General features: G+C 48.4%; 9 protein-coding genes across 9 annotated transcripts; 6 read left to right on the top strand and 3 right to left on the bottom strand.

Annotated features, from left to right (window-relative positions):
* Positions 1-1,514: 1,514 nt before the first annotated feature.
* atfA (bZIP transcription factor) lies at positions 1,515-4,695 on the top strand. The gene is made up of 3 exons (XM_041289949.2): positions 1,515-2,086; positions 2,525-3,647; positions 3,701-4,695. Exons 1-3 carry the CDS (start codon positions 1,981-1,983, stop codon positions 4,008-4,010), a joined length of 1,539 nt encoding a protein of 512 aa, XP_041143103.1. The 5' UTR covers positions 1,515-1,980; the 3' UTR covers positions 4,011-4,695.
* Positions 4,696-5,072: 377 nt separating this feature from the next.
* F9C07_2510 (putative spindle pole body component) lies at positions 5,073-8,141 on the top strand (the record flags this gene model as incomplete). The annotated part of the gene is made up of 2 exons (XM_041289948.1): positions 5,073-6,303; positions 6,352-8,141. The coding sequence occupies 2 exons, from the start codon at positions 5,073-5,075 to the stop codon at positions 8,139-8,141; spliced, it is 3,021 nt and encodes a 1,006-aa protein (XP_041143102.1).
* A 492-nt stretch (positions 8,142-8,633) lies between these two features.
* On the top strand, positions 8,634-11,549 carry F9C07_2511 (putative proteasome component Prs2; the record flags this gene model as incomplete). The annotated part of the gene is made up of 5 exons (XM_071510963.1): positions 8,634-9,879; positions 10,559-10,618; positions 10,739-10,833; positions 10,890-11,102; positions 11,163-11,549. The coding sequence occupies 5 exons, from the start codon at positions 8,634-8,636 to the stop codon at positions 11,547-11,549; spliced, it is 2,001 nt and encodes a 666-aa protein (XP_071363907.1).
* Positions 11,550-13,271: 1,722 nt separating this feature from the next.
* On the top strand, positions 13,272-13,868 carry F9C07_2512 (uncharacterized protein; the record flags this gene model as incomplete). The annotated part of the gene is made up of 3 exons (XM_041289946.2): positions 13,272-13,284; positions 13,367-13,598; positions 13,658-13,868. The coding sequence occupies 3 exons, from the start codon at positions 13,272-13,274 to the stop codon at positions 13,866-13,868; spliced, it is 456 nt and encodes a 151-aa protein (XP_041143099.2).
* Positions 13,869-16,694: 2,826 nt separating this feature from the next.
* F9C07_2130318 (putative class V chitinase) lies at positions 16,695-18,386 on the top strand. Its single transcript, XM_041289945.2, has 5 exons — positions 16,695-16,884; positions 16,937-17,291; positions 17,350-17,379; positions 17,434-17,483; positions 17,533-18,386. The coding sequence occupies exons 1-5, from the start codon at positions 16,729-16,731 to the stop codon at positions 18,250-18,252; spliced, it is 1,311 nt and encodes a 436-aa protein (XP_041143098.1). The 5' UTR covers positions 16,695-16,728; the 3' UTR covers positions 18,253-18,386.
* Positions 18,387-19,512, bottom strand: F9C07_2130316 (ubiquitin/40S ribosomal protein S27a fusion). The gene is made up of 4 exons (XM_041289938.2): positions 19,388-19,512; positions 19,047-19,152; positions 18,699-18,979; positions 18,387-18,637 (listed from the first exon to the last, which is right to left on the bottom strand). The coding sequence occupies exons 2-4, from the start codon at positions 19,138-19,140 to the stop codon at positions 18,548-18,550; spliced, it is 465 nt and encodes a 154-aa protein (XP_041143097.2). The 5' UTR covers positions 19,141-19,152; positions 19,388-19,512; the 3' UTR covers positions 18,387-18,547.
* A 1,052-nt stretch (positions 19,513-20,564) lies between these two features.
* Positions 20,565-22,880, top strand: F9C07_2515 (C2H2 transcription factor Swi5; the record flags this gene model as incomplete). Its single annotated transcript, XM_041284826.1, has 1 exon — positions 20,565-22,880. One exon carries the CDS (start codon positions 20,565-20,567, stop codon positions 22,878-22,880), a length of 2,316 nt encoding a protein of 771 aa, XP_041143096.1.
* A 759-nt stretch (positions 22,881-23,639) lies between these two features.
* On the bottom strand, positions 23,640-25,203 carry F9C07_2516 (putative ribonuclease T2 family; the record flags this gene model as incomplete). The annotated part of the gene is made up of 6 exons (XM_041289937.2): positions 23,640-23,783; positions 23,841-23,938; positions 23,990-24,253; positions 24,319-24,511; positions 24,580-24,874; positions 24,938-25,203. The coding sequence occupies 6 exons, from the start codon at positions 25,201-25,203 to the stop codon at positions 23,640-23,642; spliced, it is 1,260 nt and encodes a 419-aa protein (XP_041143095.2).
* Positions 25,204-25,827: 624 nt separating this feature from the next.
* Positions 25,828-27,203, bottom strand: F9C07_2517 (YagE family protein; the record flags this gene model as incomplete). Its single annotated transcript, XM_041289936.1, has 2 exons — positions 25,828-26,802; positions 26,865-27,203. The coding sequence occupies 2 exons, from the start codon at positions 27,201-27,203 to the stop codon at positions 25,828-25,830; spliced, it is 1,314 nt and encodes a 437-aa protein (XP_041143094.1).
* Positions 27,204-27,342: the final 139 nt, after the last annotated feature.

Below are 27,342 nucleotides of genomic sequence, written 5' to 3'. Positions count from 1 at the left end.
TACAGCGCATACATGCTTGGACAGTGTACGACTATGTAGCCCCGACACTTTTTGAGGATTACTCGTTGAACTTGTAAGCAAACAAATTCCAGTCGACAATAGGTCGACTCTAGTCTATCCCCAACCAACTTTGACAAGCCCGAAAGGGTGGAGGCAATGGTACTTTGTCCAGAACCTCAACTCAGTGGCAATCCAAGAAATTCGACTTGTCTTGTCTGGCCCACCAACGAGAGCAAGCGACGACGCATCACGTGATAGAAACCCACGGGACGAACGTCCCAGAAGCATTGCGTCATCAACAGGGCCCAATCAGCAACTCCATGTGTCATTCTCCGGATGGCGAGAACCCCCTGAGAAACCAAAGCATGGACGGGTCGAAGACCATCGATTCCTTGTTCATTATCTCCTGATGAGGGCCCGCCAGTGGCTACCTACTAAGTAGTAACTTCAATCTCATCTATCGCGTTAGGGTTTGGACCATTCAATTGACGGGGATGATTCACCGCCCTGCAAGAGAACAAACATGGCATCAATCCTGATTCGCTGTTTCGAATCTACGGCAGATCCCATTGCGGCCTTGGAAGTTTGGAGATTCAAAAATCATGTTGGATTCTGGAGTCACGACAAAGGTGGGGCTCAGAATCAAAGCGATGAGTGGCCGGAGGTAGTGGAGCCGCTAGCGCTGGCGAGTGGCCATCCAAGCGGTCTCCACTCTTAGCGGCCACCCGGCTGGTCCGACATCCCAGAAAATTCCTGTCGTCGTCACCGTGACTTCATCTCTTCTGCCGTTTCTCTTTTTTTTTCTTTTTTCCTACATTCTGTCTCCCTTCTGAATTGGGCCTGTTTGTCGCGTCGGTTCTTCAATTTTCTTCTCTTTTGGGGGTCTTGTCCTCTACAATTCAGTTATCCCTGGATTATTGAAACATTCCTGATCCTTTTGCAAGTGACGGGTGTCCGTTTTTGAGTTGGTCTGTCGTTTCCACCCTCACCATCGCGTCCACGGGCTGTCGTCATTCATATTGGTCGAAACGTATTGCCGGGTGTCCACCTGTCTCCAAGTCCTTGTTGCAAGTCCTGTACATACTCCGTAAGGGTCATCCAGCGTTCGACTGCATAATTCGCTGCTTGATCGTGATTATTTTTGTTCCCCTCCTGTAAGGTTGGTTCTTCCATCCAAGTGTTTCCCTTTTTCCCCTCCTATCATTCCGTCTATCAAATTTAGCCCTTGATACTTGGATTAGAAATCAACGAAGGCAAAAAAAAAAAAAAAAAAAAAGGAAAGAAAAAAAAGAAAAATAGAACAAAGGAAGAGAAGAAATAAGCAATCGACAGATACAAAGTGGGAAAGAAAATTAACAAAAATAAAAAAGAAGGAAAGAAAAGAAAAGAAAAAGAGAATCCTACAATACAATACCGAAGAACGAAGAAAGAGCCAACTTTCTTGTTCTACAGTTGAGGTTGCACTTTAGCTGGTACCCGTTGGCCTTTTGTACACACCCTAAGGTTGCATACTCTTTTCCCTTCTCTTTTTTTTTTTTTCTTTTTTTTTTTTTTTACACTTTGGCGTGACAGGAGTCGAGTTCTTAGACAAGGCCCAAAAACGCTTAGCTCACGACACTCGACCGCCTCCCCTCTTTTTTTCTCCCCCTAAAAACTCCCTTTGAGTCCGACTACGTCACAACTTCTCATTTCCCTTCCCTTCACAGTTACTCTGGGATTCTGTGCAGAATAACGGACGGACATCAACAAATTGCCTTGAATAAGTCTTCAAGAGCATTACCTGCGTTCTGATCGATATTATCTTTCTCTCCTTGCCTATTTTTGTGAAGAATTACTCTGTCTTTTTGCCACCAGTCTTCACTCGATTCTTCTTTTTTTTTTTCCTTTTTTTTTTTTCTCTCTTCTCCCGGCTTTAGGTTCTCTGATCACTCGCGCGGCCCCTTCGCTTGTCTAATATAACCCGTCACCTCCAGCTAAATTATGTCTGCAGCTGTTGCATCAGCAGTTACAGGCACCTTAACACATCGCGCTGATACAATTAATACATCCCCAATGGACGCGAAAAAGAACGCTTTGGAAACTGAAGGTTAGTAGTATATCTCCTTCTAGTTTGAGCTTCTTTGTGTGTGCGTGCACATGACGTTTTTTTTTGGCCTTGAACATTTTTTTTCCCCATCGGTACTTTGCTTCTTTATATCGTGAAGTGTTGTTGCAAGAGAGTTTTCGCGACATTTACATCTTCTATAAAGCCTTGACCCATTCTGGCTTGGTAGTACGCCACTACTCCCCCAGATGATCTGTTATATGTTCCAGCCGTCGGGATGACCTCACACCTGGCGTCATCGATGGGGCTCTGTTATCAGATCACTTACTGTCATTACCTTAACCACCAAAACGCGACGGAGAAGCTATCTCACTGTCGCTGTCGCCCTTCACCACCTGATTCATCTCATATACAACTTGCTGTCGCGTCTAGTCGCGTCACTTGGTATCATTTGCCCGCTGACTTGTTATTGCTTCGCAGACTCCCAGGCGCCGTCTTCAGAGACTAAGAATATAAAATCCGATGTAGATCCCCAGACCTCACTGGCGCCTCCCCCGCGGCCGGCCATAACATCAGCTGCGGATACCCCGGATTACTTTAACTCTGTGCACAATCCCTTTTCACTTGAACCGAATCCCTTTGAGCAATCCTTTGGTGGTGGCACTAGTGGTGGCTCCTCTGGCGAGACACCCGGGAAGTCGATCCTTCCCCCAGTCGCTTCGCTCACGTCTCCTGCCTTACCTGGTACTAGCTCGGCCGGAGGCGGTTATAGCTGGTCCAACTCGTTGCGCTCTGGGCCCTTGAGCCCGGCCATGCTCGCTGGGCCGACTGGCTCAAGCGATTATTTCGACAGCATTGGCAGAGGCTTCCCTACCCCGAACGAGTCCTCTCTGCGCACCGGATTGACTCCTGGTGGTGGAGGTTCCATGTTTCCGGCACCTAGTCCGAACTCCCAGGCGCTCCTGCAGCAACTGCAAAGCGGGGGTGCAACTCCCTCAACCATTGAGTTTCATCGTACTGCGTTGAACGCCGCCAAGAAAAACGCTCTGAATGGCCCAACCTCTAACCCCACGTCTGATCCTGAACAAGCCTCACAGAACACGAACATGGATATGAAACCCAACCAGCCAGATCCTTTCGGCCACCATGATGCCGCGGATGCCGCGAATGGGTTGTTCATGCTCGCCAAGGGCGGACAAGCAAATCCTAACCAATTCGCTGTTTCCAATCAGTCGTCAATACCACCGCAGAACATACAAAACAACGACCAGGCTCGCGATTCTGATCGGCGAACCTCTAACGGTGGCAGAGAGACAAGTGGCGACGTGTCTGACGTGCAAGGTGAACAGGCAAAACCTGCCACGAAAGGGAAGAAAAAGAATACGGCTACTAAGACCAGCGGGGCAGCGAACAATCGGCGTAAAGCAGATGATGCTCCAGTTAAAGGGTCGAACAAGAAAGCCAAGCTTAGCTCTGGTAGCACTGAGCCTCCCTCTGATGCCGGTGATTCAGAAGAAGAAGAAGAGCAGAAGAAAAAGTCCCAGTCGGACAGCAAGAAGATGACGGATGAAGAGAAGAGGAAGAATTTCCTCGAGAGGAATCGGTAAGTTTCACACTATTTGTGATGCCGAGTGCATTCTAATATGGTATCGGTAGGGTCGCTGCATTGAAATGTCGCCAGAGGAAGAAACAGTGGCTTGCCAACTTACAAGCGAAAGTTGAGCTCTTCACTTCAGAAAATGATGCGCTTACTGCTACCGTCACTCAATTGCGTGAAGAGATCGTCAACCTCAAAACGCTTCTACTCGCACATAAGGACTGCCCGGTTTCTCAAGCCCAAGGCCTTGGGCCCTTGATGATGAACGGCATGTCGGCAGGATTCGACCCTCATCCGTACAACATCCCTAACAACATGGGAATGCAACCAGGCGCACCTATTCCTACACAGGGACTCCGAAGACAATGAATTTAATCTCTAGACTGCGATCTTAATATCCTCCGATCTTAGTCTAATCGCGTTGCTACGACTTACAACGTTTCTTTGCTTTGCACCCCTGGATGCAGGGCTATCTCTGTCTAGAGCCCAGACAATCCCCATGGGTTCTCATTGCGTTTCAGTTTCATTTGGCTCCCGTTCTTGACGTGGGCCTCTGGGCATGGGTAGGTGTTAATGATGTATACGAATTCAAAAATTGGACTGGCTGAATCTGATGGTGCGATATGGGATTTTATTGAATCTCTGGAGGGTGCAAACTTGGCGCAAAAGCTTCTTTTGGCTGTGTTACTCTATTCTTTCTTCGTCTTTTTATTTCTTTCCACTTCTCCCCTGTCTTTTTCTAAACTACATCTTGAAACCCTAGTCCATGAGTCAAGGGGCTGGGGTCTGTGTATTGCTTACTTGTGTCTTCTGGGTCTCTTTTGCCTCCCTTGATCTTGGGACTTCAATTCAGCTGTCTGATATTCGAAAGACACGGGATGATGTGTCTTTCCCTTTCTTCTTTCCTTTCTCGAGATACAGCGTTAATCGGGCGGCGTTCTGGGGGCTGTTTGCTTTTCCCGTTCAGTGTTGCTACAGCGACTCGCATGTCAGATGGCTCTAGCTTTGACAATTCCAACATGCTGAGATTGAATCGATTCAATCTTAAATGATATGTTATACGTAGTTGAGTAGTTGAGTACTTAAGTAGCCGTTATGTCTTCTCCAGGTTACTACCACTACTGTTGGTAGTTCGGATACCCCAAACCAACTGAGAGCTTGGCGGTCACGGGAGGGTTCAAACAGCTCAAACTAGGCAAACCAACAACAACCACCGCCGCACGCTCTTTGCGATAGCTTTCGAACATTGGCCGGTTATATGCGACTCGGGGCAGGAAACCATGCGCTGTTTTACTCCCCCGCATTGAATTCGACTGCGTTTGCTTGTTCGACATCCCACATTCCTGTACATCCACTGGTGATCCTCAACGTCACGAGGGGTCGTGAATAAAACTAGCTTGGGAAGGTACTTGGAAAGCTGGCTTGCTAATTATGTCAGCTCGTCACTCTACGCGCCCACGCCGCATTGAGGATGCCCTCTCGCAGCTCGTTGACAATCTCACTCACCGATTCTCTTACGCCGCCACGGAAGACGAGCTCCCCGACGAAGAATACGAGGCCCTCGCAGTGCGACAGCAGGAGAACCTTGAACACTCATGGCGAATACTCGATGCTTATTCCAATTCAAGCAATGATCCAACGTCGCCAAACGGTGGGGCGGGACTGGGGATCACTCGTAGAGGAAGCTTAGCAGGTGGTGAGAATATCAACAACGCGTCGGACTTGATCAAGCGGAAGCTGCTACGTGAAAATGCAAGCCCAGATAAAGCGATGCGGTTCTCCAATTTATACTCGCGCCTTCTAACCCAACCTGTCCTATCACAAAAGTGGGCCATCTTATACCTACTTTATCGGCTGTCGAGCTTGGACGACTACGACGAAAGCTCCGAGGAGGAAGGAGGTAGTCGGAGTCCAGCCGTCGAACCAGGTAATATACAGAACTTGCTATGGAAGGGACAGCGAGCAAGACAGGGACTGGGGCCGATGTCAGATGAGGAAGGTCCGGCTATCAGTTCATCAGCATCGCAAATACCGGCGCGCCTCGAACGGAAAGCTTCCCAGCGACGACCGGAACGGGAGATACGGGACATGGGAGAAGATGAAGAACTTGAAATGGCTCAGGAGCACCAGAGGTATCGCGCAATGTCAGATGCTGCAGCAAGAGACATCCAGATGGAGGAACAGAGAACCGCTCAGCCCCAGCTGGCTCCAGACGATCAACAGAAATTAGCTCGACCTGCCGAGAATGGGCTTTTGCGTGACCTTCCCTTCGTCCTGCAGGGCTTATCGTCATCGAACCTTGAATTTACGTCCTCTACCCTCAAACTGCCGCCAACACTGCCCATTCCCTTGGTATCTCTTCTGAACACTTTGGCGGAGCCGGGCCTGCTATATAAAGGGTTGTCGGCTTTCGTTGAAAGCTCCAGTGGGGGGTTGTTGAACCAAAGTTTGCGAGCGGCTCTCTCAAATGAGCTCCGTTCGTATCTAGGATTAGTTGCGACACTGGAAGGGGAAATTCGAAGGGCGCTGGCCGCTCCTGGAGCTTCTACTTCTCCCGCCAGCGTAGCCAAAACCGGGGTCACATTGAAAAGATGTGTAGTATGGACAAGAGATGCGACAATGGCACTGAGGTTAATGAGCGTGATTGTCGAAGAAGCTCAGAGTAAGTGGTAATCTATGTGTGGGAATTCCATTTACTAACGACACCTAGACAAGAAGGGCGGCCAACTTATATCGATGATACATGGTTTCTCGACTTCCCATGGCGATCCTTTCGTCTGCGCACTAGCTGAGAAACTGCTCACACATGTTACGCGCCCGTTCTATGACATGCTGCGCTTATGGATCTATGATGGCGAGCTTTCAGATCCATACCAAGAGTTTTTTGTAGTAGAGCCGGAGGTTAGTCCAAGTACTGATCCCCGGCGCCTCGCGACAAGCGTTTGGGAAGACAAGTATAAGCTTGACGACGATTTGGTGCCATCAATTATCACGCAGGATTTTGCCAAGAAAGTATTTTTGATCGGAAAATCTCTGAATTTCATCAGGTACGGCTGCGGGGACTCGGGATGGGTAGAAGCCTATTCAAAGGAGAGTTCGAAAGAGTTGCGGTACGGCGACACAGCAAGTCTAGAGACATCCATCGATGAGGCATATAAATCCACAATGGCGCGGCTGATTTACCTCATGGATGAAAAATTCAAGCTCTTTGATCATCTTCGGGCACTGAAGAAATACCTGTTACTGGGACAGGGAGATTTTATCGCCCTCTTGATGGAATCACTGGCTTCAAACCTCGACCGTCCTGCTAATTCCCAGTACAGACATACGCTCACGGCTCAGTTGGAGCATGCTATTCGTGCTTCTAATGCTCAATATGATTCGTCAGATGTCCTTCGCCGTCTGGATGCCCGGATGCTCGAGCTCAGCCACGGTGAGATTGGCTGGGACTGTTTCACACTAGAATATAAGATAGATGCCCCAGTTGATGTAGTCATTACACCCTGGGGCTCTACTCAATATTTGAAAGTCTTCAATTTCCTATGGCGCGTGAAACGGGTCGAGTTTGCGCTTGGTAGTACTTGGCGTCGATGTATGACCGGTGCCAGAGGCGTACTGAGAAGTGTCGACGATAAGGTAGGGCCTGACTGGAAGGGAGCAAGATGCGCTATTGCTGAAATGATACATTTTGTTTGCCAATTACAATATTACATCCTGTTCGAAGTCATCGAGGCTAGTTGGGATCAGTTGCAAGCATCTATTTCCAAGCCAGGATGTACACTGGATGATCTCATCGAAGCACACACCAAATATCTCGAATCGATTACGCACAAGGGCCTACTAGGCTCATCATCTTCGTCCAAGAGCTCGTCCTCCAACAAGCATCAAGAAGAGAGCTTCTTGACTCAACTACACCAGATACTGAAGATCATGCTTGCATATAAGGATGCTGTCGATGGGTTATACTCGTTCTCTGTCGCCGAGTTCACCCGAAGACAAGAACTCAGTGCTAAAATCGAGACGCGAACCGCACAAGGCCGGTGGGGCGTTACAGAACGTGACCTTCTCTCATCCAGGCGCACTCGTGGACACCAAAACTCGGTTTCTTCGATGTCCACGCCGAACGTTGGGAACTCCGCGGACGATATAGGTACACCGTCGTCCCTCATGGGTCAGGACCTTTCAGCAGACGACCACATGCTTGCGTCCCTACGTGTTCGACTCCGAGATCTGTCTGCCGAGTTTCGGTCACGGTTGAATACGCTCCTGGGCGACCTAGCATACCAACCAGATGTAGACATGCGGTTCCTCGCTGTAGTAATGAACTTCAACGACTTCTACGAACCGGTACGAAAGCGAAGGACAGCGACGAGTTCTCGAGACAAGGAAAGACTCCGCCGCAAAGCAGCAGAGGGGAATGCACAAAAGGAAATGAAGAAAGAGAGAAGAGATCCAACCGGGCCAGAAAGCGCCAGTGGCTCAGGTGCCCAAGCACCATAATGTACTTTTCACCTGAATGCATCGTGGGTTCGCATTTTTGATGAGGCTAAGGTTGGGACTATAAAATTGGAGTCAAGGAACAGGGAGGGCAAAGTTTAATGGCATGAATAGATAATGCAAGCGATGATTTTACGGTCATTGATATATATACTTCCATAATAGAGGAATGTTTTGTAAGCATGAGAGATCTAATCTAAAAGAATTGCGCACGTAAACAAATCCCAAGCATATTCTCAAATGGAAGCGGACCATCTAGTAAAGGTTGGGGGTCACTAGATTTAATTCCGCGGTGTTGCGAAACTTCCGCAACTCACGTGGAAATTTTCCCAAAACTTTCTACAAGACAATCCAAACGTTCAATTCACACAGCCCACACCCACCATTTAGGCGCTACCTGCGTCTTTTTCTGTATCGCTTTTCCAGAGTCTTTAAATATACGCGACTCGAACTTTTTTCGCGGAAATCAAAAGGAGGAGGCCGCAATTTGCCGCAATGTCGGGTGAAGAATCTTCCCAGCCGTCGCACGTCCCGGCGTGGAAGAAATTAGGACTGAAGCTCAAATACGCCAAGGACCCCCTAGAAGAAGAGAAAGAAAATACAGATAAGGTTGAGAAGAGGGAAAAGAAAGAAAAGAAGAAAGATTCAAAGAAGAAGAAGAGGAGTGAAACCGAAGCCGAAGCCGAGCCAGAGGATAAGAAGCCGCGCAAGAACAAAAAACGACGACTTGATGACGACGATAACGATGAACGGGACGAGAAAGAACAACCTGCAGCTGAGAAACAAGAGGATGAGTCCCGCAAGAAAAAGAAGAAGAAGGTTTCTTTCTCGACTGAAGTAGAGGAGAAGGAGGTGCCTAGTCGTGATGCCCTGGGTGATGTCGATATGGATATGGATATGGATATGGATGCCGATGCTGATGCCGAGGATGGAGGGAAGAAGCAGAAGAAGAAGAAGGAGAAAAAGAAGAAGAACAAGGATCAGGCGGCTGCCGGAGATTCAGCGAGTGATGCGTCCCGGAAGATTCATGAGACTCCTATTCTCTCCTACTTGAGTCTTTACTACAAGCATCGCTCGGCGTGGAAGTTTCAGAAGAACCGCGAAACACATCTCTTTAAACATGTTCTTTCGTTGGAGCAGGTGCCGACTCAGTACAATGCTGCTCTTCTTGTGTATCTCCAGGGCTTGAAAAGTGAAGGTGCTAAGCAGCGGTTACGGGAGATTGCTGAGGAAGCTGTGAAGGCAGAGATTGAGGAGGCTTCATCCGATAGTAAGGAGGAAAGTACCGCGGACGAGTCTGCAGAGCATGTCCCGTCTGAGAAGGAGAACTATGACAGCGCTGTCGGCGCTTTCAGGGAATGTTTGTCCCAGGGCAAACAAGATGAGCTGAATACGACTGGATCTACGGATAAGCTGGAAGGCGATGCGTTGAAAAAGCTTGAGATGAGACAGCGAGCGGAGCTCGTCTTGTATGCAGTCAATGGCACGCTGTTCAACTTCCAGAAGCCAAAGCCTCTTACACAGAAAGGAAAGGGCGCGAAGAACCAGAACCAAGCAAATAAGAAGAAGAAGAAGAAGAACCGAACTGCTATTGTGGAAATATCAAGCAGCAGTGAAAGTGAAAGCTCTAGTGACAGCGACAGCGACGATGATGCTGCTGCCAGCAAAAAGAAGAACGAGACACCCAGGGATTCGTCTTCTGATTCGAGCAGTGACAGCGATTCTGAAAGCACAAGCTCCAGTGATTCGTCATCCTCGTCATCATCTTCTTCCTAAATGACCATTGCATAGGCTCTTCGGGCCTATTATCTCGTCTTTTCTCCTACGCTTCTGCTCGAGATGGTTCCCTTGGAGCCTATACTCGAACTGTCACATCTTCAAAAAGTTCACAAGGATTACTTTCGAAAAGTCTTTAGCGAAAAGTTGGATACCTGGTCTAGGCATATGAAGGAGTTCGTCAAACTGATGGCATGATTCACCTGTTGTTAGTTGTCATGTATACCCAGTATATACAGATAGAACAGTATTTTCCCTATTCAAAATTTGTTTATGAAGGCATAAAATCAAACGAGCCATAATCTTTACCATGTAGAAATAATACCTTGTAGGATTCATAGATCCGCCAATTGATATGCGTTGTCCAAAGGCGGTGACAGTGGAGCTTACTCAATAGCTCAGAGCTTCGGCCCTCAGGCACCCTTTGGCACGCGTCCTCTCGAACCTCATCATCCTCCATCGCCATTCCCCCTCTTCGTGCTTCTCGATACCTTCGTCCCCGCTTACATTCCCCCTGTTCCCGCTCGTTTACTTTTCTAAGTACTATATACGCTCATCGCCATCATGTCTGGTAGGGTCCTTGGCTAAATTGATTGACCTGGTGCCATGACTTCATCGATTACTGACCTTCATTTTGCGAGCAGGAAGCGCATACGACAGACATATCACAATCTTCTCAGACCAAGGTCGTCTGTACCAAGTCGGTGAGTGCCTCTGGTTGGAAAGCCACCTCCTCGAGAAACAGTTCGACGTCAACCGAACATGTGGGGACCATCGCCATAAGACAACTGGATAGCTGATCGACCATGTTCTGTCATCAATAGAATATGCCTTCAAAGCCATCACCTCAGCTAACATAACCTCGTTGGGTGTGAGGGGAAAGAACTGTGCTGTGGTGTTGTCTCAGAAGAAAGTCGCTGTAAGCTACAACTCCGCACATGTCCGAGTCCCGACCTTGTCTAATCGACACCATAGGATAAACTGATTGATCCATCCTCTGTTTCACATATCTTCCGGCTCTCTCCCTCTGTTGGTTGTGTCATGACCGGCTCCATAGCGGATGCTAGGGCTTCCGTTGACCGTGCTCGTGGAGAGGCGGCGGAGTTCCGATACAAATACGGTTATGAAATGCCCTGTGATGTTCTTGCGAAGCGACTTGCCAATATCAATCAGGTCTACACACAGAGGGTATGTGTCATTCGACTTGATCAATAGGCGGTTACGTGGACTGACGCAAATACTTTCTAGGCTTACATGCGCCCGTTAGGAGTCGCTATGACCCTGATCTCTGTCGACTCAGAGAATGGCCCACAGGTCTACAAATGCGACCCCGCAGGCTACTACGTCGGATACAAGGCCACCGCATCTGGTCCGAAACAGCAGGAGGCAATCACTTACCTGGAAAAGAAGCTGAAGAACAAGGATTACGCCGAGGGCAGTTGGGAGGAGGTTGTCGAATTGGGAATCACAGCATTGAGCAATGTGCTTAGCGTTGATTTCAAGAAGCACGAATTGGAGATTGGAATCGTTGGCGGCCCTCGGACGGATGGTAAAGAGGGCACGGATGTCAATTTCCGGGCTCTGACGGAGGATGAGATTGATGAACGGCTGCAAGCTATTGCCGAAAAGGACTGAATGTCGAACGTATGAACATGCATGTTGCTAGACGCGAATGATATTTTAATAGCATAACTCCGACTATGGTTGTTACGGTGGTGATATAGTCGAAGGACCCTTACTGCCAGGGCAGACAAACGGTAGACGGACGACGATGATTCGTCTCTGTACTTCTCCAGGTTTGTGGCAACGTGCAGAAACCAAGACCTCGGTATGAAGTAGTTTTGACAATTGGCGATATGATGGGTTCGAGCAGCATGCAAGCTCCCTGAGTCTCCACAGAGATGGTGAGACGTGACAATCTGCAAGGAGTGCAGTGATTGAGCGCTTTGCAAATGCGAAGCAACATCGGAGGGAATGAGCGAGGTTACCTGACGGTAGAGAGAATAGCTGTCTTGCATGCGCTGGGGCAATATCTTGACGTAGTCGATTGTGGATATGCAGATATTCGCCACCAGAGCCAAGCAGTCATTGATAATCCTGAGCGGCAAGGATTTCCGCCTGAGGCTGTCAATCATTGCTTTTTGATGCCCATTCAGGTCTTCAGCTGATCTCCATTTACTGTGGTTGGGATGTGGCTGAGCTGGGAAGTGTGGCTTTCGCGTAGTTTCATCTCAGTCACGAACCAGGCCAAAGTCTGGTACCTGAAAACTCAATTGATGGGAGTGAGTCAGGGAATATCCATGATGTTCTGCTTTTCCTCTGATCTCGGATGAAGCCTTGCCTAATCGGTCGATGCCTCCGAACCTGAAACGCATCCCTCGTGCATATCGTGGGACTAAAGTGTGGCGAAAACAAGATCACATTTGCTTGGGAAACAAAAGCACAGCTGGTGCATGACTAACTAGTTCGGCATTTAGCGCCATTTTTAGGCGTTAGGCGAACGAACAATCAGCCCATCGGGAGGGTGTTCCACTTGGCGGCCTGCATCTGCCTGCAAGATTAGAGTCTAGTATCTACTACTCAGTTTTCCGAGATCCAAGTATCCCAGAAAGTCACGGTGGGTGCGTTTCCACTGGTGCGGTAAACTGACACATGAGATGATCCCATGCTGGATGGATGTATCATTTTGCTACTGTATTTAGTCTGTGGGGTTTAGACTTTTTTTTTCCTTTTTCTTTTTCGGGTTATTATTTTCTGTTTGTTAATTTATTGATTTTTATTATTGATTTTGGTTTTGATTTTGATTTTTTTCTTTTTTTTTTCCTGACTATGCTGATGCAGACCCATTCTTAGATCCTTTCCGACGTACCAGCGGCTTAGCGTTCGCGCTTCTTGATATCAGCCCTTCCTCGACATGACTGGAGTCGGTTAGGCACATGGCTTCGGATGGGGCTTCTACCTACTATGGGCTCCACCTCTACTTGTCATTGCCCAGCTGTGGTCCCGAGCTGTGATATCCGTATCCTCTCCTCAGCAGCACAGTCACTTTTTGCAGCCAGCCACTATCCTTGATGATCTCCCTGAGTAAAGCTCTTCGTCCTTGGCCTACGGGGATGGACTGGAAAGCTGTCATCGGTGGTCCTGGGGATCAAGTTTAAAAGGCATATCTCGCCCTCAATGATGGAACGCTATTGTAGAGCAGCCACTCTTCCACAGAGTCTTACTTAGCTTGGTGTCGCCGTCCTAGTATAACAATTGCTCCATTATCCACTTGACCTTCCCTTTGATCTACCTGGGCTTTCGCTCTTCGGTCTCTAGTCGTCTATTCCCTAGAGTCGCTTCTTAGAGAAAGTAGCAATGGCAGACGGACGTAAGCATTCATCTCCAATCCTGAACCGGGATCTACATTAGTTTGCAAGGCGATGCGATACTAATGAATATACATGATTAAGTCAACGACGCACGTGCCCTAAGAGTGGCTGAGATCATCAACGACTACCGAACCCTCCTGGTGCACATCTCCCAACAAGATATCCCAGTTCCCGCGGAAGATATCCACGAGCCCGGCTATGAGGTGATCCGGGAGAGTTTGGCTGCTGCGCAAGCCCTAATGTCGTCTAACTATACCCCGGTCCCTCCAACCGGGAGGAATGATGCGGAAACCGAAAAGGCAGAACTTCGGAGGTATGTATCTATTTACTCCGGTCTATGTAACATGTGGTCAACTAACTAATTGCCTCTAGGGTCATACTCGATGGATGCGCCCGTCGCTTTCAAGCTCATAAGATTTACCTCCGCGCAGCAGCAGGGAGAAGATGGTCTATCAATCGGGCAAATGTCCTCCGAGGACAACGGCCCAACCAGACACATACTGCTGGATTGAAGCTAGTAAACGACACATTCCGACAGGTTGGTACTTTTCTCTGCAATCTGCCACCGAACTATTTAGACTGACATTTTGGGCTTGAACAGGAGCTTGCTCAGGTGACAGATGAATACGTTGTGGCCGATCTTCGAGCAGCCGATATCCGCGCAGGCCATTGGCTTAACGACGATCCATCTCTACAGGAGATGCGCAGTTGGATTGAACGACATCCATGAAGCCCACCCTTCACGTCAGGTTCTTTTGCCGAGAGCCAATCAGAAGCACGGCATTCGACGATTTAAATGGTGGCATACCATTTGATTAAGCGCAGGTCGCTTAATTGCGCCTAGGAAGAGATGCCCCTCTTCCACAAAACTAAAAAGTTCCCTCCCCCTCCTTTGATTGGGACCTGTTTTTACTATGACGCTGTTGACGGTTATGATATCCCCACGAATGATTGCTAATCTGAGACGTTTGAGATTGTGGAACGTCCCCCAGTTCTTTTCCACATTTGATTTCTTTTCATTTCTTTCCTTTTTTCCCTGTCACCCTCTCTCACCCCCTCTCTTTTGTTGTTGGTTCTTTTTACGGGTTCTATGGATCTCGAATTTCGGGCTACTGTTAAGTGCAACCATATCTGTACCAGTCAGAGAAGGGAACGCGATTCCCCATTAGATGAATTAATTTCGGCCGCCGATAGATCATTTGGCTCTAGTGAGCTAAAAAGAAAAAGATGAATGATATTGAATAATGGAAGGCGTACATATTTTACACAATTTCATCCCTGTAATCTCCTTTTTAGTATGATACACTCTATAGTGATCATAATGTAGGAAGTACTCCAGCTGTACTTCTTGTGGTCGTTTTCTGTCAAGCGCTTTGACCCGATTGGCACTGTGGGGCCCACGGGTGCGAGTGGGGAGTTTTTATTTATTTTTTTAACAAAAAGAAAAGAAATATGATGAAAATTATCCAAGATGTACATTGCCATTGGTTGAAATCCCAACCAACCAGGTCAATTATTTTCGATATTTCTTCGAGGTTATACTCATAGTACTGGAAAACTTCATGATCGAACAATACCCTCTAGGTGATAATACGCTCCTTCCTCTTGGGGTAACGTCTTAACGCCGACCAGTCCATCGGAGATACCGAACCACATGGATGGATTCCTTATGCACTATCCCTTTTAGCGTCGATTAGTTGAGGACATCCCAGCTGAAAGCTGCGTGGAGTCAGGGAAGGGCCCAATGCAAGACTAAGTTTAGCACAAAATGCACGGCAGTTGAGAGTTGAAACGGACTTTTCAAAAGAGAAAAAAAAAAAATTTTCCCCCCAATCCTTGGTGGTCGGTGGGATCGGAATGTGGCCGTGCAGAGGAGCCCTGCAGTAGTTTAAAGCCGAGGGTGCCAATCAGATGCCCGGATTGGCAACCTGCATCACAGTTCAGCTGAGGAGATACAAAGTGATCCACAGTAAACTCCAGATAAGGTAGGTCTTGTTCGTGCTAAGGTTCATCTGTCTGTACTATGTACGCTCTCCCCAAGCAGCCGGTTTGACATTAGAGATCGTCGTTGACTATGAAGCGTGGGATGCTGCCCGTCTGTCTGATGCAAGGCGATTGAACTCGAACATTTTTTACTCTTTTGGGTTGCCGATTTCTCGGGATTTGCTTCGTTCTCTTGGTGCTCGAACCTGGATCGGAGTTCTCCTACGCAAGGAATTCTTGCTCAACATAGTTTAACCTTTTCCAGGAACCCAAGGTTCGTGACTTGGAGTCACGACTCACGAATGCTGGATTTGTGTCTTCCTCCCATCTTGCTTTGTTGAGGCTTGTGTAGTTGGTGGGGACTAAGAATGTTACGAGTTGAGAAGAGAAGTATCTTCCACTGGATTCGATGACTGTACTCTTGATCAATCTGATATTTCTGGATAGTCGTGGAGCTCCTACACGATTCGAACAGACACTTCAATGCACTTTGGCATCATAATCTAGTCCAAAATAGATAGGTCATGTGCACTGACTCGTTCGGTAGATATATTTCTGATATTCGACCTGTTCTCACCTCTGAGATCGGTTAGTTTTCATCGCATGCGATGGATTATCTATTAGTCGTGCTACGTTACAGACTACCGTCGTGGTTTTAATACTACCCACGGTCATCGCAGTCTTAAAGACTGTAACCTGAGTCCCCATGATATCTCCTGGAGCCAACCATGATAGACGAGATGGGATTCCTCCACATTCCTTGACTATCACCCGGACTTTCGGCTGTCCAAGTAATTAACTACTCACTGCTCAGGGGTTAAAGATCCGCAAGGAAATACCCTGGTCGTTTAAGGAAGGGTGCCCTTCCGTGAGATTGACCTGTCCTTCTGACAGTTTACACGATTCAGATAACTCATCATATGAGATAGTATCAGTACTTGGGATGAACCATTCCTATACAACCCTGCCCTACGGCAAGAGAGCCGCGTGCGAAGCGACAAGGGAATGCCGCAGTCACCTGGACATGAAGAACCAGGAACATCGAAGTTTCAGTAGAGAAAGCAAAAGGTCAGGCAGAGAATGACTACGCCACCAAAGATTCTGCGTGTACGTTTCAAAAGGTCGTGCAAACTGGTGCGATTCAGTCTAACAGGCTGGATTTGAATCTATATAAAGTGGTTAGATCTCTTCGTCGAAAACAAAATGTCTTAGCCATTGAATTCGCCTCGTGTCATCAGTTGACAGCTCGTCAGCCACAGTCACATCACTCGCCACACCCCACATCCTTGCACCGCCGCAAGTGAACCCTGAACCAATAAACTCTCAGCCCTGTTGTTATTTTGGGTATCCGACCCGCGTCATAGGTCGGTCCTAAGGCAGGTACAACACTCATCAGGCTGCAGTGTATTTCCAGGAGGAGCACTCAGTTTAAATACCAACTATACCTCGGTGAGTATGACATGTCACCTTCCCGACTTATCTACTATTTTGCATTTCTTGGCATTTTTCTCGCTCTTCTTCTCTCTCGATACCTTGGTGATACTTCAATTCTGATTCCATCTACCCCTCCAGCCATGTCTTCCGGACTAAAGTCGGTTGCATATTTTGTCAATTGGGTAAGTTGGCGTCCAGAGCGATCTTTCTTCAAAGGGTATTAATTGAGAAAAGGCGATCTATGGGCGCAATCACAACCCCCAGGATCTCCCTGCAGATAAATTGACCCATATCCTCTATGCATTCGCCAATGTCCGACCTGAGTCCGGAGAAGTGTACCTGACGGACACCTGGTCCGACATCGAGAAGCACTATCCCACGGACTCCTGGAATGACGTCGGCACTAATGTCTACGGATGCATCAAGCAGCTGTTCTTGCTCAAACAGCAGAATAGACAACTGAAAGTTTTGCTGTCTATCGGTGGATGGACCTACTCGGCCAATTTTGCCCAGCCGGCAAGCACGGAAGCCGGACGCACTAGGTTCGCTGAAACTGCCACGAGGCTGGTGTTGGACCTTGGTCTTGATGGTAAGTTGCCTCGATGGACTTGTGTGTATGATGCCATCTGCTAACGTGGAATAACAAGGTTTTGATATCGATTGGGAATATCCCAAGGGTAAGCAAATGCACGAAGACGGCGGCAGAGAAACCTTGCTAACAGGCCACGTAGATGATAACGAGGCATATAATTTTGTACTGCTTTTGCAGAAGTGCCGTGAAGTGAGTCGGTCTCCTATCTTCGTTCTTCCTCGGTGCTGACACAGTGTAGACCCTAGACAGGGCAGCCGGCCCACAGCGGAAGTTCTATTTGACCATTGCTTGCCCAGCAGGTAAGGAACATTACTCAAAGCTCCGGCTTCGTGAGATGACACCCTATCTGGACTTCTACAACTTAATGGCATATGACTATGCTGGGAGCTGGGACAGTGTTGCGGGTCATCAAGCAAATATCTATCCTTCTCCTGACAGACCTGGCTCGACACCATTTTCGACAGTCGACGCACTTACATATTATGAGACGGCGGGTCTCGTGCCGCGCTCTAAGATAGTTGTTGGTATGCCTATCTATGGACGTGCTTTTACCAATACCGATGGCCCTGGGACCAGTTTCTCTGGCGTGGGCGAAGGAAGCTGGGAGAACGGGGTTTGGGACTACAAGGCACTTCCCAAACCAGGTGCAACGGAGTATGTTGATCCCAGTATCGGTGCATCGTGGAGCTATGACCCTGCAACCCGCACGATGGTCTCGTACGACAATGTGCGCATGAGTGAGATCAAAGCGACTTTCATCCGGCACCATGGACTAGCTGGTGGTATGTGGTGGGAGACTAGCGGTGACAAAGGAGGCAAGACTGCCAACAAAGCGGATGGTAGCTTGATTGGAACCTTCGTGGAGGGCGTGGGAGGACCGGCCGCCTTGGATCAGACCCCGAACGCACTTGCATACCCGGAAAGCAAGTACGACAACCTGCGAGCCGGTTTCGCTTAGACCTAAGTTTGAGATACCCCCAGTATACGACAGTCTTGTTCCTTGTCGAATTTGCATGTTCTTGCCGTGGTCTTCAATGCACATATATATATACTTTACGCATCGTTAGATTTAGATCCAAGCCATGGGACGAGTGTTTCGAATTTTTATTTCATTTTCAAGGCTCCTATCGGACTATGGTAACCCATGCTCCTCAACCTAATATCCACCAATCTAAATCCACCGAAATTGCCTTAGATAAACTCGTATGCATCACCGGTAACAAGAGAGGCGGGGCGATCCGAAATTAGATCGCTTATTTGGACTCGTCGAAGACGTAGGTGAGGTGGCACTTGCCACAGTACTGACGGTTGTGCATAGCAGCCATGAAGACACCGGCACCACACTGTAGAGTAATTAGTCATTTCGCCACACAAGTCACAGAGGGGTATCCAGAGAAAACGTACCTCGGGGGCGGGGCACTCGCGGCGGAGACGCTCGATCTTGCCATCACCGTCGACCTTGTAGTACTTGAGGACGGCAAGCTTGGTCTTCTTGCGCTTGTGCTTGATCTTCTTGGGGGTGGTGTAGACCTTCTTCTTACGCTTCTTACCACCACCACGCAGGCGGAGCACGAGGTGAAGGGTGGACTCCTTCTGGATGTTGTAGTCAGAAAGAGTACGGCCGTCCTCGAGCTGCTTGCCAGCGAAGATCAGACGCTGCTGGTCAGGGGGGATTCCCTCCTTGTCTACATGTTCACGTTAGTACAGTGACTTTACATTTCGTGTGCGGAGTAGCGAGCGAAGAATGCTTACCCTGGATCTTGGACTTGACATTGTCAATGGTGTCCGAAGACTCCACCTCGAGGGTGATAGTCTTACCCGTAAGGGTCTTGACGAAGATCTGCATCTTGATGAAGGCCTGGTATCATGAACATGTTAGTCTGACCAGCGTTTTTGAGACACACGTTATGCTGATGAATGTTGGATGCATAGGCGCAAGTGTCGTCGATCATGTTTGCCTCATTTCTTCTCTTCCTTTGCCCATTTCTCACATCTCAAGCAGAGGTAGTGCTAGGAGGAGACAGAGAGACAAAAGTGATTCAAGCGACTGCGATCCCATGTCCATCACCGCAAGGTACAGGGTCATCACTAACCTCGACAAGACTTGTCTTCCTCAACCTTCGTTGCGATCGTGTGGAAAATATGTAGAGTGGAGGGTCTTAGTGCGTTAAAATCGGTTGTGTGATCACGTGGAACACACTTTTGCCGTATTGGCCCTAGCGTGGAAACCCTCGGATAATCAGGCTCTCCGGCTCCTCATCTTTCTCACCTGACTTGCAAGTCACGGGATCCAAGCTGGATGCTTACGTCACAGTTGCATGCCTGGAAGCGCAGGCCACCAAATGATCGACGCGTCTTGGGACCACCCGCTCGATCCAGATTGGAAGACAATCGAATTCAATCGTCATCATCCCTTCGCCAGTTGCTAATTATTGATCAAATGGTTTCATGATTGGCGTCAATTATTATCCAGGCTATTGCAAAGGAAGGGAGTATCATGAAGCGATAGTGTCTTGAACCCTCACAGGCGACAGGGTGCATTTTCTTCAAGCAGAGGAGGCGACATCGATAATTAATATAGGGTGTTTGTCTGGACCGCGAGGGGGAACCAGAAACGAGCTCCTTACAGGAGTAACTAACCTGCCGGATCGCAAGCCTTAATCGCGTTCGGGCCACTTTTTTGTTCGATATTCTCCGTGCTCGAACCAAGGCGCAGCGCCGGCGATCCACTAAGCAGCGCAAATGGGCGGCCCCATGCCAAGGGCGCTGGTTTCCCTGACGCCTCAACCCGGGTGCGTTGCTGGGCCAACTGCGCCATTGTTGATCGGAACCGTGGACGATAGATCGGGATAGCTTCAGCTTCTCCATCCACCTTTCCCTGGTTCCCACCTCTAAATACTTCATATTGCCCTTGGTCCTCTTCTCTCAGAACCAGAGGTCCAGAAATCGCGCAGGGAAGCTTCACACAAGCTTCAATCCCGTTGTCGCATTAGTTTCAGATCTAGTCGGAAGAGCGACTTAGTTCTTTTTCCATCTGAGCTTCCTCTCCTTCTAACCCTTTCTTTCCCTTATCCGTCTTCTTCGTTGAAGAGTTCACCGACTGACACAGTGGACAGGTCGGTTTGATACCATCTATCGTACGACTAGCGCTGCGTGAGGTATGGTTTTATGCAACATGCGCAAAGCTTTCCGGAGTACTTACATATAGAATTAGATCTGTCAATTGCCCGCCACCGATTTGTGACGAGTGGCGTATAGACTTTGCCCACCATGTTATCGAACCCACATCGCAATCTACAGGAACGACATCGACAACATCGGCGGCAGATTTCAACACCTTCCGCTCTTGATGCCGCCAAAGTCCCCAGTCTTCCTGCCCAGGCAATGCACCGATACCATGCTCACCGTCGCGGCCAGAGCCTAGACCAGAGGTCTCTACACATGCAACGATCGCAGACCGTGCAAGATGGTAACCTTCTAAATACTAACGCAACAGGTCCCCTGGTAATGCAACAGCAACACTATGCTCGTTCGGCGCAACCGACACCCATGCCCATGATGCCTGAGTGCCAGACTTTCAGTCCTGAAGAATTGCAAACCCAACCAAGTATGGGATACATGAGCCCAGCCTTCGCCAAGGCCGAGACCCCGGCGCTGGAGAGTCGGCCGATGAACCTCCATCTCAATCTGATTCAGCAACAGCAGTTGCAGCAAGCACAGCTCATGGAGAATGGCGCTTGGGATTTCTACCCACACGACAACCTCCCAACGGGACTTCCGCACCAGACCAACGCAATCCCTGCAGATATGAGACGACTATCAGTGCAGTCGGATGTCAGTCCCGCGCAAAGACCACATACGCCGAAACCTGCACGTAAGTGCCCTGATATTACTTACAGGAGACAAGCCCCACTGATGAAACTTAAAGACTACCTTCCCATTACCCCTGCGACAACACCATTCAAGAAAACAGTGGATCTTGTGCAGTATGGTGGCGACATGCAGCCAACCCCCACCAAGGAGCAGAGATTGTCTGTTCCCGTTTCAGCCCAGCCGTCGTACATGCAACGTGCTAAGTCTCTTCAAGGAGTGGCTGGGACGACCTTCTCCCAGCAAAAGATTGATATGCCCTCTCCCCCAAATACAGCATCCTTCGAGGTGGATAGTTTCGATGTGTTTAACTGCCAGCAGGGTTCCAGTTTTGAAATGTCAAAGTCTGAAAGTTTTTCATCTAGCCACTCTTCAACATCGTCGTCGTCAGCAACATCCCCTTTCAATTCGTCACCAGACCTTGTCTCCATGCCGCACCTTGCAGACAGTGGTAAGGCGCAGAAGATTCCTATTTACCCTGCAACACCTAGCCGTATGACTCCAAAGAAGACCCCAAGTGCGCCCCCGAGCTCGGCCAAACCCAAGCTTTCTCCAAGGGTAGCATCTATTGACAGCCTTAATCTTGACGCCCGGGTCCATGCCTCTATTAAAGAAACTGGTGTCACCATTGACGAGATAGCGTCATACATTCATGGCCCTGACCCAGAAGATGGAAAATGGGTATGCCTACACCCCGGTTGCGAACGCCGGTTCGGAAGGAAAGAGAACATCAAGTCCCATGTCCAAACACATCTTGGAGATCGCCAGTACAAGTGTGATCACTGCGATAAATGCTTCGTCCGCGGACACGACCTTAAGCGCCACGCCAAGATACATACCGGTGACAAACCATATGAATGCCTCTGTGGTAATGTGTTCGCCCGACATGATGCCTTGACTCGGCATCGGCAACGCGGCATGTGTATTGGCGGCTACAAGGGTATCGTGCGCAAGACCACCAAACGCGGTCGTCCGAGAAAGCACCGGCCTGAAATGGATGAAAGACAAGAGAAATCCTCCAGGACGCGCCAGAAAATCGCCGAAAAGTCGTCATTTGACTCTTCTGGATCAGACACTTCGCACAATTCGCCGCCCTCGGAAGTCTTCGAAAACATGAGCCTGCAGGGTTCTAGTCCGGTGGGAGAAATGCCAATGTTCAGCAATGTTAATTATTCATTGCCCCCTGAGGTCCTGACTTTCACACCTCCCGCCTCTCCTGGCGGTAGCATAAGAAACAGACCATCACCTGCCCACAGCCAGCGATCGATTACACCCAGCACTGAGGATGAAATGCCACCATTGTCTCCATCTAAACGACCTCTGGAAAGGATCATTGAAGAATCCGGTCTACCTTTAATTTCGGACCCTGAAGCCTGCCCCTACACAAACGCTACAAACTCAACAACTCATGCCCTATCTTCTCCACACACCGTGCCCACTTTGACCGAATCATCAAATGGCTCAGACCTAGACATCTTCATCAACCAAGATCCATCTACAAGCTTCAGCAAGCACGAGTTCCCTGGCTTAACCGACCCTGACATGGCGGCATTCCCTGATTACGTGAACGGTCCCGCTTTTGACAACGGCATGGATTTGTTTCAAAGCAAAGGTTTCTCTAACGGTCCCTCAATGAGTGACGATTTCTTTGCTTTCCAGTTCCAGATGGACGAACAACCATCGGACGTTATGACAAGGGAATTCTTCTTGGAGTGAAGCACTCTCAAAGGAGATTTTATAGACATGAAAAGACTGATGGAGACTGACGACGCAACGACACTCGAATAATGGTGAATGTGAGCAAATTTCATGACTGAGATATAGACGACTGGAAACCATGTATATGACAAACGAACTTTAAAAAATGGCGCGACGAAACTATGTACAATTTACGACTCATCAAAACTTTTCAACGATCAACTTCCACTACCAACGACATCTGTGACAGAACTTTTCGGGCATTTCGATCTTTCTTTTTCATCTCAATGTGGCTTTATTTTCATTTTGCTTTTATGTGACTTGCTCAGCGATGTACGACAACTTCTGGGACTTGTGGGAAAGACTTTTGACAATTTTTACGGAGTTCTGCAGGTCATCCTTTCCTTTGTTATGCTTCACGCCTTATATTCCTTCGTTCCTTTTATTCACGAGTTTATATGACGTTCATGTGATTTGCTTTTGAAGACTCGAGACTGTACTAAATGGGTATGAACTTTCTCTGTTGGGTACATCGTCTTTCTTGGTGGCCATTCCCACCTGTACTTTAGGCCTGCAATAGATCCACTGAATAAAACAAAACAAAACAAAACAAAAGAGATTTACATGTAAAGAGCATTTCGGTTATAGTGAGTCTGGAAACGTCTATGTTTCAGTAATCAATCTATAGGGTTCTATAAACCATGCCTAAGTAGTATAACACAAATAATACCCGGTCACATCATGCAATGCAGGGCAAAAACACGGAAACAGGAGCCGTTAATGACTTCCTCTCCATGATATCGTCAGCTCAATCGGGTGTTCCTCTTCCGACGCATAGATTTTGCTCTTTGTAGGGCCTTTAGGTGCCTTGTCCGCGAAGAAGGTCGTATTTCCCCGGTAAGAGAGCTTGCCATCCTGGAACTAGAAGAAATGTGAGAATTGAGTTGGAAAAGAAGTATGGCAGATCAAAACACTTACACTGAACTCAACTGGGTTCCTGATCCGAGGACCGCAGCTGAACGTGTCTTTTTCAAAAGAACACTTGCCCTTACTGGACTGCAATGTGAATGTCTCGTCTACGATGTGTATCTCGTTAGCGCATTTTCAGGGAATTGTACTTTGCTTACGTGTACAACGAGATGTAGAAGACAAACCAGAAGCCTTTTCAATTCGGAACGTTGCACAGGTCCCTGCTGTGAACCAGGTTCCGCGGCTGATTATACAGCCTCTTTGTTGGCCTTGTGTTGTGACGATCAGGTTCCCTCTTTTCGAGTTCGGTGTACCGGTACTTGTTGGCTCCGAGGGTCCTCGTGTTTTGGTTGGTTCATCTTTTCGAGGTGTCTTTGGCTGATACCGGATACCCTTGGAAGGGCAGTTGGATGTTTGACCATCTAGTGTGGGCGGTTAGACATCGTATACCTTTCTAGGTAATTGGAATGAGACTAGGGTAGCAAACCTGGGTTGGCAGGGATGAATTTCCCCGTTTGCAAAGGCCCGGCGACATTGAAGAAATAGCAAGCCTCGTTCAGGTTGTGGTGGCGGCATCTAACCACCACTTCGGCCCCATGGGCCTTCACTAGAGCGTCGTGGATCTCGCTTAGGGAGTAGGTCTCTGTGTAAGAAGGAACAATCCCAGCACCGGCAAGGATCTAGTAAGAATTAGTTATCTAGTCGCGGAGGTGCGATACGGAATCCAAAGCTTTACAGGCACACGAACCTCGTGTGTAGGCAATCCGTGAAAGAGCTCCACTGTCTTATCAAAGTAGTCCACCACTTCCTGTTGCGGGTAGTATATGTCGTAGCAGTGAGTCTCTAGGGTACTGATGCATGTTCCATGTTTGTTCCACTCATGCTCCCACAGATTCGGGTCGTCGCCCTTCCAGTCTTTCCAGAAAGTTCGCATCTCATCCAGAAGGTCCCCTCTACCTGAGTCAGTCAGAATCAGGGAGATGTTGCTATACCGCCTTTTTGAATCACAGAATTGAGGGTAACCTCCATTACAGTAATCTGGCCTGGAAAAAGCCAGGAATCAGTGTTCCAGTTACACACATCAATCCCCCTAGTAAGAGTCTCACCATAAGCCATGGATAGTCCAGGAATTCTCCGGTCCAATGGCCGGGTCGGCGTCCCAAAACTGCGATTGAAGGAACTGGCCCCCGGGATAGTTGAAGCAGCATTTGTCCTGGCCATGATACGGAGTCGCGCAGCTCAGTTCAGCCTTAGAGCAGTGCTGAAAGATTCTCTGTGAAGATTCAATTTCGGGTCCAAGGAGACTTGAAAGTCCCAGGGTCCCCGTCAAGGCGGTTAGCACCTGCTGTGGCCCTGGAATTCCTTGTAGCATCCTGGTAATATACTACTGCTAGTAGGGAAGTTGGCGTATTTCGCGCTCTAGCTCCTCTCAAGGACTTGGAGTGGTGAGCTAAAACAAGTATCTGTTGCAGTTTACTCGATTAGATGAATAGGAGAAGTAGATGACAGGACATAAATAAGATAGCTCGAGATAGACGTCGTACCCCGTGATCCTATGACCGATGACTAAGTTGGATCGCCACATGTGATCCGTCAGCTGATAGGCTAATGAAGCTAGATAACCTTAACTGAGCTAAGTTGTGGAGATTCTGGAGAAGCTATAGAAGTTCCCAACTATTGATAACCAATCTCATGACCAGACTGCTTTCCTGGTTTCTGGCACCCTCGTTCAATGGATTTTGTTTTCTTCCCTTTCTCTTATACCCGGTACCAGCCGTCAAACATAGCAAAGGTCCGGCGGATTTCTATTCCGCCGGTATTGATATGTAAGGGCCTATATCTCAACATATTGGTACGGGTTAAAACTGACCCCATCACATGACAAGGTTGATTTTTATGTATAGAATGGAGTTCGAAATCATCCAAAAAAAAAGAGAGGGGTATCATGTAAGGTTAGGTCGTTTATATATATACATATACACACATTTGCAGGCTATCAAGATTTCACCGCATCTATAGCCTTTTCCTTCTGTAACTCTTGCTCATGGGCTCGCTCTTTCCACATTCTCAGAACCTCAAAGCTGACTTCAACTGCGATGAGGAGGATGATGATCCATTCAAGCCGCAGTCCGTGTGTCTCACTTAGCCTCTCCCGGAGGACGCTTGCTATCTCCTGCGCATAATCCATCTTTTCATTCAAGAGCTTGATGCGAATTCCGACATCCAACGCTCTTCCTACCTGTTCGTAGTATCCCTCCAACCCAAGTTCATGCCGGCTATCCCAGAAGAGGTCCGGTAAGGAGTCCGTGAGCTCTGAATAAAGATTCAACTGGGCACGTACGCTCAATAACTGCCCTGTCTTTCGAAGGATAAAGTCTCTTGTGTATGGAAGGCGAGAGCCTTGTGACAATAGTGTAGGTATTGATCTAGTTGATTCGAAATAATTTGACAGGAGTGTTTCCAACACTGCCAATTTTGTGCTCCGAGCCAGCCCAGAGGAGAATGCCACTTTTGTTAAAACCGTATCCACAGGCTGTCGATCAAGCTGCGGGCTTGTTTCATTGTTGCTTGGTTTGGTGCCTAGGATAATGGTATCGCCCTTTATGCTGCTGCTATCTCGTTGCGGATCCTCCACATACTCGAGATCTTCCGTCTCCAAGCTATCAAGATGAGGTCTTTCGGCTGCAGGTAGTAAGGTCCTAGTTGCGAGGAAAGACGTGAAGCCTTCCGGGAGAGACCACGCCACAACGGTACCCGAGGGGAAAACGAAAATATCGCCAACTTCGTTGGGAGCTAAATCCGTGGTGGCCGGGTTGCTAACGCGGCGAATGGAGTCTAGAGGGACCTGAACATGAACCACCTGGGGGTAAAGGCCGGTATCAAATGGATCTGGCTCATAGCCTTTCTCTTGAAGAATTTCCCGCGCTTTGCGGATGTTGAATTGTTCGGCCACCGCATAAGCCGTCACAACCTGTCGCTCATGAATCAAAAAATCAGCGATTGAGAGTACTATCGAGACACGTTGATTAGAACCTTTGTTTGATAGAGCCCTTGCTCTTTGAGCATAGCTTTGGAGAGAATGCCATCTTTTGATCTTTGTGCCTCAACCGCAACTCTCCGTAACGAGGTTGGCGCTGCCGGCGATCTGCCTCCTCTTCTCCGTTGCTTCTGGAATTCTTGCCCTGGCTCCTCGCTCACATCTCCAGCTTTTGATTGTTTCTGCGTCAGGTACGCATTGGAAGAGAAGAAGTCCTTGCGTCGAGGGAGGCTGAAGGGTGATGTGGCATGAAGGTATTGGCTCCGGGGCTGCTTCACAAGCCTGGTCACTGCGGGTCTTTTGCAAATGGAGCCAACGAAGGGTTTTGCGAACATTTACGCAATTGGAAGAAACGAAAACTTTGGCAAAGTAGAAATTAAGATAGTTATGTCAATACCTAATTGAATTCTAGTGCCATGACAAACACGGTCGGCCGTTGAAGATCTGACTGAAGTCAATTAAGTTTGAGAGACC

This window comes from Aspergillus flavus, chromosome 2 (assembly GCF_009017415.1).
Source record: "Aspergillus flavus chromosome 2, complete sequence".
In the NCBI taxonomy this organism is placed as follows: Eukaryota; Fungi; Ascomycota; class Eurotiomycetes; order Eurotiales; family Aspergillaceae; genus Aspergillus; species Aspergillus flavus.
This window is presented reverse-complemented; position numbering and strand designations above follow the sequence as displayed.